The following is a 16,146-nucleotide window of genomic DNA, read 5'->3' as shown; positions in this document are numbered from 1 at the left end:
ATTTCAGATAACACAAGACCATAGTCTGTGTGTATGTATAATCAAACTGAACTTTACTTTACCCTCACTTAGTATACCAAAATACATTTTCAAATGTCAACATATTTCTGAATATATTTCTACCTTGAGTGATCACATATTATCCCATGCTGTAAACTCACTGAAATGTATTTATAAAAGCCATTAAATGGATTTTTAATGCATTGATATTTCAAGCAGTGCTCAGAAAAGAAATTGTGTGTATGTTTCATTATTTTCTAAAAATATTTTTGTGTAATAGAATTGACCACTAATGGGCATATACAATTTTTAAAATATGGTACTTACCATCAAATTGTCTATTTGAAAAGTCATCTGCAACTTAAACTTTAAGGAGTACTATAAATATCACTGCTTTTTATCCGCACAAACTTTGTGGATAGAGAACAGTATTTGACTCCTTTTTTAACTTAAATGCCTTCCCTAACCGGGAACACTAAATATTGTTTGCTTTGTGCATAGGTCACTTGCAGATCTCAAAAAAGGACTTTGCCCAATTTTAAATTACAGGCCAAGTACTTTTTTTAGATCTGCAATTTAGATCTCTAATTTAAATTGCCCAATTTTAAATTAGAGGGATTTTTGTTGATTTGAGTGAATTCTGTATAAAATGAAGAGTTTTAAATCTAACATATATACACACACACATACATGTATAGTAAATATTTTTACAAGTATGCTGCCTTTTATTGTTTCTCATATGCAGGGTGGTTTAATTTTTGTTTTACTAAATTGCCCTTCAGAATGCTTGCTTCTGACATTCTTAGAAAGGTTTTGTCAACATAAAAATATATCTGTGTAAATAGGCATATATGTTTTCTTCTGTTAATTTTTATCATTTTGTACACTAAAAACTTTTAATCTATCTTCCATCGGGAACTTATTTTCTGGCATTAAAATCTAATTTTCTCCAAAAAGCAGGCATTTTACTTAGGAAACTAATTCTTTTCCTACTAGTATAAAGTGTGACCATTACCAAGTTCTAAATTCTTACATATGTTTGGGTGTTTCTGGATTTTCTATTCTGTCATATTAATTTACCTGTCTTCTCAGCTGTTAGTAAACAATTTGTGATTTTTTTTTTCTTTTCTTTTTTTTTTTTTTTTTTTTTTTTTTTTTTAGAGAGAGAGAGTTTCTCTGTCACCTAGGCTGAATTGCAGTGGTGGGATCTCGGCTCACTGTAATCTTCACCTACCGGGTTCAAGCGACTCCTGTGCCTCAACCTCCCCAGTAACTGGGATTACAGGCACCCGACATCATGCCTGGCTAACTTTTGTGATTTTGTAAGAGATGGTGTTTCACCTTATTGGCCAGGCTGTTCTTGAACTCCTGACCTCAGGTGATCCACTCGCCTCAGATGCCCAAAGTGCTGGGATTACAGGCGTAAGCCACCGCGCCCGGCCCATCTTGTGCAAGTTAATAGCGCATTTTGGTATCTAGAAGGGCAAGATTTTTCTACTCTATTACAAAATATGTAAAATGTCATCACAATAGTAAAAGCCTGTGTAATTCAAAAAATGTTAAAATGTTGATAACTTTATTTGGTTTATGTAAAATTGATAAAGAATTCGCATCTTAAGAAAAATCAGTCTTCTTAAATTCAAGAACATAAACCATCTTCCCACCTCAAAGTTTCCTTCTAAGGTCCCTCAGCAAAGAACATATTTACATAGACATTCATTGATATCAAAATGGATATTGGACTTTATCCAAAGAATGTTTAGCCAAGAAGTACATATATTATGGGAATTATTTCATTATGCACCATTTCATAATGTAGCTAACATTATCTTTTAAAGCTTGTACATTAAAAGTAAAACCCTGTATGTACTTAATTTTGTGAGTTAAATCATTAAAATTCTCTACACAGTGCTCTGTGAGAGGAAGTAGGAGTGAAGGAGAAAGCAGCTAAAGTTTGGGGTTGATTTTAAGGTGGCCTGGGCCTTCTGCCCAGCAGGGTGCCCCCATCCCAGGCCTGGGGGCCTGCCCGGGAGGAAAGCCTAGACCCTGGGGCCCAGGGTGGCCGCCCCGCCGCCAGCCATTCCTCCACCGGCTCCCTTCCTCCCCAGGCCCCCCAGCCCCCGACTCTGAAGGGGAAATCCTCCTGCAGCCACCATCTCCTTCTGCAGCCCCGGCTCAAGCAGGGCCTGGTACCTCTTCCTGGCGTCTTTTACATTAAGGTTGATGGTCTTCTTCTTCAATGTCATCTTCTGCAACGTTGAGACTTGGCCCCGGGAGGCAGCTTTATGGATCTTTCTAAGTTCCCCGTACTGGATGATGTAGGAGTCGTTGTTGGTGTACACTAGCTGGCTGAAGGGGCTCGGGCGCTCCTGGCCCGTGGGCAAGTCATTGCCACCGACTGGAGAGAGCCACTGCATGGCTGCGGCAACCTGCTAGAGAGAGCCCGCGCCTCCGGATCGCCCTCCCCTAAACCCCTCCGTTGGCCCTAGCTTCCCGCTAGCCCTTCCCCAGCCACCACCCACCCCCTCCCACCCCGATCGTCCTTGCCCTTCTTCAGTCCACGCAGTGCTCGACACCCGTAAAAAGTTCTGTTTTCGCCAAGCTCTTGCACACTCAGGCCTCTCTCAGCAGAAACGCGCAGAGCAGAGCCGTTAGCCAGCAGCGCATGCGCAGCTCAGCAGGCTGAGGAGACACGCGCCCTGGCCACGTTCCCCAGGCACCGCGTGCAGGTGGCAACTGCCGCTGAGGCACTTCCGTGTTGGCGGGCCTCCTTGGAACGGAACATGGGGGGCGCCATGCCACATGGCCTGCTTGACATAGCCACTCCCGGCCCCTCCTCGACCTGCGATCCAGGAGCTGGACCCTGGCACTGGGCACGGTGCAGCCTCTGGGGTGGCACTGAGGGTCGGTTCCCGCCCTCCTGCAGTCAGGGACCCACCCCCTGATTTAGGCGCCCCAGAGGCTTCTGGCCCAAGGATTCGCGCTGCTGGTGACGCTGACAGTGTCAGGGTTGCAGCCCCTGTTGTGCGTGCCATGTTCAGGTACGAGCTGTACCTGAGTCCATGGTGGAGGCTAATTTTGTATTTTTTTTAGTAAAAACGGGGTTTCTCCATGTTGGTCAGGCGGGTCTGGAACTCCTAGGCTCAGGCGATCTGCCCAGGATCGCACAGTCCTGATCCCAGGACAGATTGCCTGAGCCTAGGAGTTCCAGAACTGTCTGACCAACATGGAGAAATCTCATCTCTACTAAAAAAAAAATACAAAATTAGCCGGGCATGGTGGCACATTCCTGTAATCCCAGCTACTAGGGAGGCTGAGGCAGGAAAATAGCTTGGACCCAGAAGGCGGAGGTTGCAGTGAGCCGCCCATGGAACATGGGCGGCGCCATACCACACAGCCCGCCTGAAATAGCCACTCCTGGCCCCTCCTCGACCTGCGATCCAGGAGCTGGACCCTGGCGCTGGGCACGCTGCAACCTCTGGGGTGGCACTGAGCGACTGTTCCACCCTTCTGCAGCGGGGGACCCACCCCCTGACTTAGGCCCCCTGGAGGTTTCTGGCTCAAGGCTCCACGCTGCTGGTGACGCTGACAGGGACGGGGGACGAGCCACCACACCAGGTCGATGTATTCCTTTCTGATGAATAAATTGACTGGGTGCCAATTTATCATCAGAAAATATGGATTACTTCACTAAACCATTTCCCAAACCTCTCCTCTCGGTGCTCTGCCTTGGTTACTTTTTTTTTTTTTTTTTTTTTTGAGACAGAGTCTCGCTCTGTTGCCTGGACTGGAGCGCAGGGGCGCAATCTCGACTAACTGCAACCTCTGCCTCCCAGGTTCAAGCAATTCTACTGCCTCAGCCTCCCAAGTAGCTGGGATTACAGGTGTGTGCCACCACGCCCAACTAATTTTTGTATTTTTTAGTAGAGACAGGGTTTCATCATGTTGGTCAGGCTGGTCTTGCTCCTGATCTCACAATCCACCTGCCTCGGCCTCTCAAAGTGCTGGGACTACATGACAAGCATAAGCCACCGTGCCCCGCTCTAATTTTTTTTTTTTTTTTTTTTTTTTTTTTTGGAGGCAGAGTTTCGCTCTGTCACCCAGGTTGGAGTGCAGCGGCGCATTCTCGGCTCCCTGCAAGCTCCGCGTCCTGGGTTCACGCCATTCTCCTGCCTCAGCCTCCAGAGTAGCTGGGACTACAGGTGCCTGCCAGCACGACTGGCTAAATTTTTTTGTATTTTTAGTAGAGACAGGGTTTCACTGTGTTAGCCAGGATAGTCTCATTTCCTGACGTGATCCGCCCGCCTCAGCCTCCCAAAGTGCTGGGATTACAGGCTTGAGCCACTGTGCCTGGCCAATTTCTTTTTTCTTTTCTTTTCTTTTCTTTTTTTTTTTTTTTTCTTGAGATGAGTTTCTCTCTTGTCACCCAGGCTAGAAGGCAATGGTGTGATGGGCTCACTGAAACCTCCGCCTCCCAGGTTCAAGCGATTCTCCTGCCTCAGCCTCCTGAGTAGCTGGGATTACAGGCATGTGCCACCATGCCGGCTAATTTTGTATATACATATGTATATTTTTTTAGTAGAGACAGGGTTTCTCCATGTTGGTCAGGCTGGTCTCAAACTCCCAACCTCAGGTGATTCACCTGCCTCGGCCTCTGAAAATGCTGGGATTACAGGCATGAGTCACCACCGCCTGGCCAGTTACTTTGCAATTTAAGTAACATAAATGCTGGCTGGGCACGGTGACTCTGGCCTGTACTCCCAGCACTTAGAGAGGCCGAGCCCAGTGGACCACCTGAGGTCGAGGTCGAGACCAGCCTGGCCAACATGGAGTGAAACCCTATCTCTACTAATCATACAAAAATTAGCTTCTACTAAACATACAAAAATTAGCTTGCAGCCTGGCGCGGTGGCTCAGGTCTGTAATCCCAGCACTTTGGGAGGCCGAGGCGGGCAGGTCACCTGAAGTCAAGAGTTGGAGACCAGCCTGGCCAACATGGCAAAACCCTGTCTGTACCAAAAATATTCCGGCGTGGTGCTGCCTACCTGCAATCCCAGCTACTAGGGAGGCTGAGGCAGGGAGACTCACTTGAACCTGGGAGGCAGGGGTTGCAGTGAGTGGAGATCAAGCCATTGCACTCCAGACTGGGCAACAGAGCGAGACTCCTTCTCAAAAACAAAGTCTAACTAAAAATAAAAATAAAAAAAAAAAGTCTAACAAATTGTAGAGACTACATTTCATTAATTTGCAGTGTTTTCTTTGTTAGTTTACACTAAAATTTAATTATTTATTCCAGAATAGGCTAGAAAGGTATAATGCGCTCTCTTTTCCATTGGAGATGAAAAATACGAATGATTATTCTTGGCTCTTCAGGAGTCCTTGAAGGTCCTTGGATCTTCACGAAGGAACTCACAATTTCTGTTCTTCTGACTTATATCCCTAAGTGAAATTGATTCTTACCAGTTAAGCATCAGTAAAATGACCAAAATAACTATAACGTGAAGAAGGGTTAATAACTAAAAACATATTCAAACATACATGGCCACCACTAAGACCTTGATCAACAAAAGGACAAAGAAAATGAATGCACTTTTAACACATACATGTATACATGGGACTATGTTCTTTTCACTAGTAGCGATTAAAGACATGCTAATATAAAAAACAGTAAATGAACCATCCTACACTATTAAAGGGGCATAAGAAAGGAATATCGATGGTCCAGTTAATAATACTACCAAAAAGGCATACTAATATTTTTCTGGGGGCATTGTAAATTAGCATAGTGCTTTCTGGAGGAAATCTGTCAATATGTTTTTAAAAATAAAAGGATTTAATTCTCTTTGATCTACTGGCTTATGCTTTGGAATTTATTCTAAGGAAATTGTTCAAATAAACAAAAATATACATAAATGAAATTATTTGTTGCATTATTATTTTCAATAGGGAGAAATTAGAAATTACTTAAATTCATCATAGAAATGTGGATAAATGATAGACTATCAACTTAGAAACATATTGTATTCTTGGCCAGGTGCGGTGGCTCGTGCCTGTAATCCCATCACTCTGGGAAGCAGAGGCGGGTGGATCACTTGAGGTCAGTAGTTCTAGACCAGCCTGGCCAACATGATGAAACCCGGTCTCTACTAAAAATACAAAAATTATCTGCACGTGGTGCACGCGCCTGTAGTCCCAGCTACTTAGTAGGCTGAGGCAGGAGAATTGCTTGAACCTGGGAGCTGGAGGTTGCACTGAGCCAGGATTGTGCCACTGCACTCTAGCTGGGAGGACAAAGTGAGAACCCATCTCAAAAAAAAAAAAAAAAAAAAAAAAAGAAACATATTGTGTTCTCTCTTAGAAAGGGTAGATGAATGGAAAAGTATTAATAATGAAAATAACCAAAAATTGGACTTATAAACTATGGAATTATAACTATTAGTATTTGAAAATATATGCAGATCTACAATTCTTCACATGGAATTACAAAATTCAACATTTATGAATACCTAAACATAAGTTTGGTAAAATCTGATCTATGCTGATGTAGGGGTATTTATAGTCTTATTTTTTTAGACAGAGTTTTTGCTCTGTTGCCCAGGCTGGAGTGCAATGGCGCAATCTCGGCTCAGTGCAACCTCCACCTCTTGGATTCAAGCAATTCTCTTGCCTCAGCCTCCCGTGTAGCTGGGATTAAGGCACCTGCCACCACACTCAGCTAATTGTTAATAGAGACAAAGTTTCACCATGTTGGCCAGGCAGGTCTCAAATTCCTGACCTCAGGTGATCCACCCACCTCAACCTCCCAAAGTGCTAGGATTACAGGTGTGAGCCACCGCACCCAGCCAGGGGTAGTCTTTACTGCTCCCAGTTCATGTGATTATTCATATGATTTGCCACTAGGGATATTCCATAATATGCAGTATATTTATCACATTACCTTTCTAAAATCTAAATATTTTTGAATTGTGATTTCAAAGAAATCTGACTTTGAAATCTTAGTTTGAAATCTGATCCTAACGATTTCAGATAAGCTATTGGAAAATATTACAAATGACAAAAATTGTGCATTAAGATTAAATTGTTGATTAATTTAAGTCACCTTGCAGCCGAGTGTGGTGGTTCATACCTGTAATCCCAGCACTTTGGGAGGCTGAGGCAGGTGGATCACGAGGTCAAGTGATCGAGACCATCCTGGCCAACATGGTGAAACCCCATGTGTACTAAAAACACAAATATTAGCTGGGCATGGTGACACACGCCTGTAGTCCTAGCTACTCGGGAGGCTGAGGCAGGAGAATCGCTTGAACCCAGGAGGCAGAAGTTGCAGCGAGCCAAGATCGCATCACTGCACTCCAGCCTGGTGACAGCAAGACTCCATCTCAAAATAAATAAATAAATAAATAAATAAATAAATAAATAAATAACTTCATATATCATAAGGGTTAAATTTTAAAAAAAAACTTTTTTGTAAAATATATGTATGTTAGTATTATTAGTTCTTATAATTTCATCAATGTGAGGCATAAATAAAATTTGTTAAGTTAAAACTTTCATTATACATTCATTCATTCATTCATTTATTTTCAGACAGAGTTTCGCTCTATCATCCAGGCTGGAGTACAGTGGCATGATCTCGGCTCACTGAAATCTCTGCCTCCCAGGCTCAAGCAATTCTCGTGTCTCAGCCTTCCAAGTAGCTGGGACTATAGGCATGCACCACCATGCCCGGCTAATTATTAAAAGTCCTATAAGAACATTAGAGTTCTGGGATTATTTTTTGTTTATTTAAGAGACAGGGTCTCACTGTATCACCCAGGCTGGGGTGCAGTGATGTGATCATAGCTCACTGTAGCCTTGAACTCCTGGGAAAAGCAATTCTCTCACCTCAACAACCCCAGTGGCTAGGACTAAGGTGCTTGCCACAACGCCCAGCTAGTTTTTAAATTTTCTGTAGAGATAGGTGTCACTATGTTACCCAGTCTGGTTTCAAACTCCTGGGCTCAAGGGATCCTCCCAACTTGGCCTCCCAAAGTGTTAGGATTACAGGTGTGAGCCACCATGCCAGGATAAGAACATGAGATTTCTCTTACCATCTGTTTATATCTAAGTGGAATAGTATAGTATTATGTGTCAGTGTTGAATTATTTTAAAGTATTATGCACTGAAACATGCTAATAATCTGGGTCAGTTTCTATCTTGACCTAGGCTTAAACATGTAAGCTAACAAGAGGGGCCCAAAATATTGATTACACAACATCTCCTTATTTATTTTTTTGAGACAGAGTTTTGATCTGTCACCAAGGTTGGAATGAAGTAGCATGATCTCGGCTCACTGCAACCTCCGCTTCCCCTGTTCAAGTGATTCCATGCCTCAGCCTCCTGAGTAGCTGGGATTACAGGCATCCACCACAACGACCAGATAATTTTTATATTTTTAGTAGAGATAGAGTTTCACCATGTTGGCCAGGCTGGTCTCGAACTCCTGACCTCAAGTGATCTGCCCACTTTGGCCTCCCAAAGAGCTGTCATTACAGGCATGAGCCAATGTGCCCAGCCACCATCTCCTTTCATTAAAAATTTGTGAGCTGAAAATAATTCGAAGACAGTTATTTTCATATAGAGTCATTTAATCAAACAGGGATTAATATTAATGACTAATATTAATACTTATTTTATCTAAAATTATGTCTAACTGATTTTTCTAAATTCTCTGACTTGCTAATAATGTTAAACATTAGGTTTAATACATATAATTAGGTCAGTGTGGATGCACTATGTAAATAAAATTGTTTTTAACATTTTGTAAGGTCTGCTGCTTTACAAGTCTTATTATCTTTGTTCCATTTTGATACCAAAATTTTAACTGTGATAATTAGGCTGGAGACACCAAATCGAGGTATGTTTATATAATCACTCTCAAGGATCTCAAGGGTCACTTTCTGGTTGCATTATGAAAATTGTAAAAGGATTCAAGTATATATCCCTGATAATAGCTCTTGATAAATCATATAAATCTATATGATAGATACAGTTTAACATTTAGATCTAGATAAATTCAGCAACTCTGTAATTTATCAAAGAGTTTTGGTTAAAATTTAAGACATTCCTCAATATAGAATGAGTTCTAAAAAATTTGTTGCAATGAAGAATGTTAACAACTTACCTTTGTGTTTTCTCTGAATACTGAACAATTCAAGATAGACATAGAAGTAAAGCATAATGAAATAAACATGTGAGCTTTGTAGTTCATGGTGTTGTTGGCGCGGTGCTTAGCAACAGGGATTTTCCTACACTACACTCCATTACAGGGCACCCTTACCTACTCGGTCACATATGGAGCAGAAACTTTATTGCTAAATTTACAGCATAGCAGAGGCAGAACAGAATTCAATTTCACTTCAGGCTGGGACATCCTAAAGAGAAAAAACACGGAATGGGTGATATGAGCTACCCTAGTTTATTCCTTTCTTCTAGTATCTCCAATCACCTCCACTTGAGGAACTACTGAACAAGAGCACAGGAGCAGTGCTCTAAATGACATTAGATGTCCTTCAATATCTTTGTCAGTCTAAATTCAAAGGAAATATTTTAACTCAAGTAAAAAGACTAGAAAAGAAAGCTAACCCGTATGGGGATGCAGAAATTTTTGTTTTTGTTGTTTTAAAATCTCTTGTTTTTAGCCACAGGCACTCTGAGCTAGAAGAAAATATTTGGAAGGATGAGAAATCCTTCTGTATTGAATAAGGGAATTACTCCCAGATGGCAGTGGTGTAAATCTACTATGAAAATAACTATACACACACACACACACACACACACACATGTATGTATGTATGTATATGTGTATATATATGTGTGTGTATAAAAACATATGTACAAACATATAAATAAATAAATATAAACATATATAAAAATATGTTTATAGAAAATGTCTGGAATCTTTTTAGAGTCTAGAGTCCTTCTTGATGGCCTTAATTTATAAAAATAGCCTCAAATTATTTTATTTAATTAAAAACTGCAAGAGATTAACATTTTCTCCTCATAAGGTCCAATCAAGTATTTTTCTTTTGAATGAAGAAAAAAATAATACATTGTCTGTAAAAAAGTAACTCTTTGATTTAGTAGTTAGCAGTGAACAGTTGATAAGGTTTGGATGTTTTATCCCTTCTAAATCTCATATTAAAATGTGACCTGTATTGTTGGATGTGGGGCCTTGTGGGAGGTATTAGGTCACAGGAGCAAATCCCTCATGAATGGCTTGATTCTCTCCCTTGGGTAATGAGTGGTAAAGAGTTTACAGGAGATCTAGTTGTTTAAAAGAATGTGGCACCTTCCCTTTCTCTCTTGCTCCCTCTCTTGCTCAATTACATGCTGGCTCCCCTTCAAATTCTGCCATGACTGTAATCTTACTGAGGCCTTCACCACAAGCAGTTGCTGGCACTATGTATTGTGTACAATCTGCAGAACCAATGGCCAAATAAATCTATTTTCTCTATAAATGACCCAGTATTAGGTATTTCTTTTACAACAACACAAAAACACTAACACACTGGTGAAAATCAACTTAAATACTTAAATACAGGTAATAACATAAATTTAAAATGCAAACTAAGAGTTGTAAAATTTATATTTCCCCTTCAAAAATTAGCATTCTAAATTCTCTCCTTACAATTTGTTTTACTTTATACACTTTCAACCTCCTATGCTCAAGTTTTCAGAAGACATTGAATAACATCACATCATTAAAGAGAAGAAAAGGAAAAATTGACTGTGAAAATTAAGCATACAATGTATTGAATTAATAGAGATTTGTTGAACAATTTTTGTTAATGAAGTTTATATTTTTAAGTATAAATATTTTTCTGCATATCTTTAAACAAAGTTTTTTTTTAAAATCCTATATTTTAAAAATATAGGATATTTACAGCAAATGGTCCCACGGATCCCAATTATTAAACAAAACACAAACATAAATTGATTTCAGTATATCAAATATGCCTTAATAATTATTTTAGGTAGCTATAAAAAGTAGAGTTACAAGATTGAGAGGCATTTCGACTTCTGGGAAGACTTTAAAAACATGAAGCTACATTTCCCACCACCATCAAAGATTTATGTGTAAGAGATTTGTCTTCATTTTGTTTTAATTAGAGCAAACAATTTGTCCATGGGTATCAAAACTTAGAATGAGTTTGACATCACAACACAGTTTATATTCTCTGAGGAAAAATGAAAGGAAGCTAAAGAATTTTATTTTTCAGACATCAAATCACAAAACTAAACAGTCCAATTTTCTTTGGGTTCTCAGTGGTACATTTGTGTCTTCAGAGTTTAAAAAAACCACACTTTTGGCCGGGCACTGTGGCCCCACGCCTGTAATACCAGCACTTTGGAAGGCCAAGGCAGGCAGATCACAAGACCAGGAGATGACGACCATCCTGGCTAACATGGTGAAACCCTGTCTCTACTAAAGATACAAGAAAAACAATTCACTGGGCGTAGTAGCGGGCCCCTGTACTCCCAACTACTCGGGAGGCTGCGGCAGGAGAATGGCTTGAACCCGGGAGGTGGAGCTTGCAGTGAGCCAAGATCACGCCACAACACTCTAGCCTGGGCAATTTTTCTTAAAATCTGGAGATCTAAAACTTTGCTAAAATAAACGTTTAGCGCGAAACAAGTTCACATGCGTTGGTTGCTGAAATAAACTGCTAAAGGGAATGCACTAAAATGTCGAACACAATTATACAAAGTAAATACTCATCGAACATGCCAGATGTTTCCTAAATTTAAATTGTTAAATGGATATCGTGGAAGAATCATTTTAGTTTTAAATTCTATAATAAGCAAAATAACTTTCTTATACAGAAACGTTTGTTCCTTTGTGTATAAACCAAATCAAATATCATATATAAGTTATACATAAGATATGAATCATGCATAATGTAACTTATCAAACATTTTAGATGAACATGTCAGTTTTTTTATATTATCAACATAGAACTGTTTTAAGATAAATAATTTCTTCATTTTTCATCTCAATTTATAAGAGATGACATAAGTTACATGACTCAGCGAATCTACACTGAAAGCACTGGATAAGTGAATTAATTCACTGGATAAGTGAATTGCAATTTTTGCTCAAATATGGAAAAAATCTGACTGATTATAATCAAAATCATCAACTGTCAGTTACTTTTTCTGCAAGCTCTTTACTTAATATAAAATCTAGACATTAAGAAACTAATTTATCCTCTTAAATGCTATAAACATTTTATTGCATTTCATTATTTCTTTAGTTGTCAATTTTGATAGTGTTTGACTGGAAGTCGAGAATAGGAAATCCACTAACGTATCCACCTTGGGTGGGCCAGTTACTTACTTTCTCATTGCCTTGGTTTTCTTTCTTGAAAAGTGAAGAATTGTTTTCTTCATAATTATCTCATAATTGTTTTCTGAAAACGTAAAACACTGGTAACATTGCCTGGCATTGAGTAAATTACTAGTTTTTAGTATTAGTATCGATTCACATTTTTCCTACTTAAAATTAGATAATGACTCCTCATTTTCTACATGATGTTATAGCATATAAATTTAGATATAAATCAAGACATATTTGAGTATCTAGTAGATGCTCAGTAGTATACATTGAATAAAATAATGCATCATTCTTCACAATCTTCATAAGACAAGTAACTATCATCTTTTCCAAATGGACATGAAAGTTGCATGACAGAAAGATTCCATAACTAGATTTGTTGCCCAGCTTACCTGTAGTAGATCTAGGACTTCAAGACAGGCAGGTTCTTAACTTCTACACTCGATTAACCTATATGGCCTGCCTTTGTTCATGCTTTGCCATGTTTATCTAGTTCTCTGGTTCTTTCACTAGATTTTAGTTTCTTGAAGGCAAGTTTACCTCTATAGAACCTACCTCAGTGACTTACCAGGTACTGGGGAAGTAAATATTCAATGTTTGCTAAATTAAATAGCAAGTTACAACTGGGAGAATCTGACAAAGTAGAAAGACTTTGAAGCTAGTTAGACATAAGTCAAAATCATACTTTGGATATTTGTTATATTCTGCTCAAAATATTACTTAACCTCTCTGAGCCTCCCCTTCCTCTTATACACCATGGGACTGATATTACCTCCTATGAAGATTACGCACAACAGATAGGATTCATGTATTATGTTTATTTTCATGTCAAGTAATTCGAATACATTTTGTTCCATTTGCCCTGGGTTCTAAGTCAAAGGCTGGGAAACTTTTTCTGTGAAAAGCCAGATAGCAGGCCAGGTGCAGTGGCTCACGCCTGTAATCCCAGCACTTTGGGAGACCAAGCCAGGTGGGTCACGAGGTCAGGAGATTGAGACCAACCTGGCCAACATGATGAAACTCCTTTTCTACTAAAAATACAAAAATTAGCCGGGCATGGTGGCTGGTGCCTGTAATCCCAGCTACTCTGGAAGCTGAGGCAGGAGAACTGCTTGAATCCTGGAGGTGGAGGTTGCAGTGAGCCGAGATCACACCACTACACTCCAGCCTTGGTAACAAAGCAAGACTCCATCTCGAGGGAAGAAAAAAAAAAAAAAAACCCAGATAGCAAATATTTTAGCCTTTACAGACTATACAATTTCTGTTGCAGTGATTCAGTCCTGCTGTTGTGATATGAAAGTAGCTATAAACAACACATAAATAAGTGGATATGGCTGTGTTCCAACAGACCTTCTCAAAAATGCTGCATGCTTGATTTTGCCTGGGGGCCATAGTTTCCAAACCCCTGTTCTAAAGCGTGACATCTGGGGTCACTAGCTAAAAGAAATTCTCATCTAAAACTACTGGATTAAACATTTTAATATTGTTTATCATGTATTTATCTCTGTACATTGATTTCTTGTGTTGTAATTATAAACACTAATTATAGAAACAGGGCAATTACAATTATCTTTGCAAAGAGTTTTACATACTCAAAATGTGCATCCAGTTCAGCCTTACACGTCAGGTGCTTAGCAGCACTTTAAAGATGTTGATCAGTATGAGCAGAATGGTTCATATTGAGTCCTTTTAAAATAGCCTCATGAGGGCAAGATGTTGACTTCTGGAGCTGAACCAGCCTAACCGGCCTTTCTTGTTCTTGTTTCTGTGCGCTGCTACCTCACGTGACTTGTCTATGTCCCGAATTTAAATCTTGTTTCCAATACTCCTATAATCTTCTCTTTACCTGAGTTGGTATTGTTCATCTCAATATCTTGTTACTGACCTTGGCTTGACTGTTTCTCTAGTCATTGAGTCCTAGATATCTCAAGGCGTTTTTCATAAATAGCTACCCCCTGTCCAGCATATTTTGTCACTTAGCAAGCTTGACAGCACTACTCCTGGGCTGTGAATTCCTTTTAGATCCTTATTCATTTTAGGGTTAATTGAACTCCTTTGCCTTGTGTATAAGGCTCTGTGGGACTTGGCTCTAGTCATATTCTCAAAACTCCAAAATATAGTCAGGCCCCTTTCACATGCCTTGTTTCACACTTCTGTGCCTGCTGTTCTCTCTGTGACACACTTTCCTTGTTTGGGTATTTGGCAAACTTCTACTAATCCTTCAAACTCGGGGATGGCTGAATCTTGATTCTTCCCCATAAAGGTTCCCCTTTCCAACTAATATCACCTCTGTACTCATATCCCTAATCTCAGCAGCAATCAGCCCCAGGAAACCAAACCAAAAGCTCTGCAGCAATTGACCCAGAACAGATAGGATTTATTCAATGACTACAACTTCCCCTATTTTTGTTTTCACCTCAGGACCAACCAAAAAAAGCCAATATGCTCCCCAAACCAATTACAGGGGATGCCCTGCTTCTAGTTAGCACAACTGCAGCTTCTTCATGCCAACCACCTCAAATCAAAGCATACTTGAACCCTTCTCTTCTGTTCACTAGGATGTTTTCCACTGCCCTGCCTACCTATGAGTTTCTAGCTAACACAGTGATGATGGCTGATTCCCTTACTTTAGAAAGCTCTGATAAAATAAGTGACTAAACAAGCTCTGCCTCATCTCATGTAGGTGAGTTCTTTTATTCCCACAATCCCTAGCACCAAGCATCATTAATACGTTAAATCTGCCCACACTGATGGAAAGAACATCAGGATAGGCAGTCAGACTAAGTCTAGAAGTGTTCTGTGGTGAAGCCCTTCTCTAAAACTTTCAGTACACTTAACCTAGGGACCAATCAGATCACAGGTCCGGTAGGATGTCTCATGAGCTAAATGGGAGCAGTGGACCAATGGAAATGTATATGTAGAAAAGCAAAGAATAAGAGATATAGAGAAGAGAGCTGCAAAGTTACTAGGAAAGTCTTAAACATCCCTCTACTTTTGCTATTATCACTGGCCTTCTGATCTGCAAGGATGAATCAACTTATATAAAGGGCCTAGAGTGGGACAGATGTTTTAATGTTTTTTAAATCAAAGAATAAAACCTCAAACATGAAAAGAATAAGCATATTTGCAAATACTCTCATCTGGCTTTTTTCCTTTATTCTACAATACAAAGCAATTTCACTTTAAGTTCTCTGTAATATATTTTATAAGACAATACCAAGGAAGCTTAATCTATTTTACACATAGAAGGCAAACAGAAAAGACTGATCATGATATGAGGAATAGGTGTGCCTCCAGGAGCATTAGATCCAGCCATCAGTGCACACCAGTACACCTCTGATACCTGAAATTAATCTCAGCAGTGGGAAAGCTTAGTCATGCAGGCTGTGCTTCCTGCTGAAAGTAAAACCATCAAACTCAACACACATGCAGGAGGTTGCCTTTGAATCTTAAGGACCATTATCATTATCTGCCATAACTATGCCATAAGAATATTGCCTCTCTCATTTATTGCACTGAAAAACCTTAACACTTTTCCTCATTTCTATTGTATAATTAAATATCAAATGTATTTATTTTGGCAGTGTATCATATTAGGGAATGTGCTATGGAGCTGGAAAACATGAGTTAAAATCCTCATTCTAACCCTCAGATAAAGGACATGGTTTATCAAACCTTTAGTTTCCTAATCTGTATAATGGGTATGTGAACATCAGTATCTTGGGGAATATTATGAAAATAATATTAGATAATGTGTGAAAAATATTTAG

At 39.7% G+C, this 16,146-nt stretch overlaps 1 protein-coding gene across 1 annotated transcript in view; it reads right to left on the bottom strand.

Moving 5' to 3' along the window:
- The window catches only part of LOC103215795 (uncharacterized), a 126,496-nt gene extending 124,079 nt beyond the window's left edge, over positions 1-2,417 (bottom strand). The window contains 1 exon segment of the mRNA XM_073014106.1: positions 2,046-2,417. Coding sequence (XP_072870207.1) covers positions 2,046-2,417 — 372 coding nt within the window.
- Positions 2,418-16,146: the final 13,729 nt, after the last annotated feature.

This window comes from Chlorocebus sabaeus, unplaced genomic scaffold, assembly GCF_047675955.1.
Source record: "Chlorocebus sabaeus isolate Y175 unplaced genomic scaffold, mChlSab1.0.hap1 unalloc_scaffold_285, whole genome shotgun sequence".
Lineage (NCBI taxonomy): Eukaryota > Metazoa > Chordata > Mammalia > Primates > Cercopithecidae > Chlorocebus > Chlorocebus sabaeus.
This window is presented reverse-complemented; position numbering and strand designations above follow the sequence as displayed.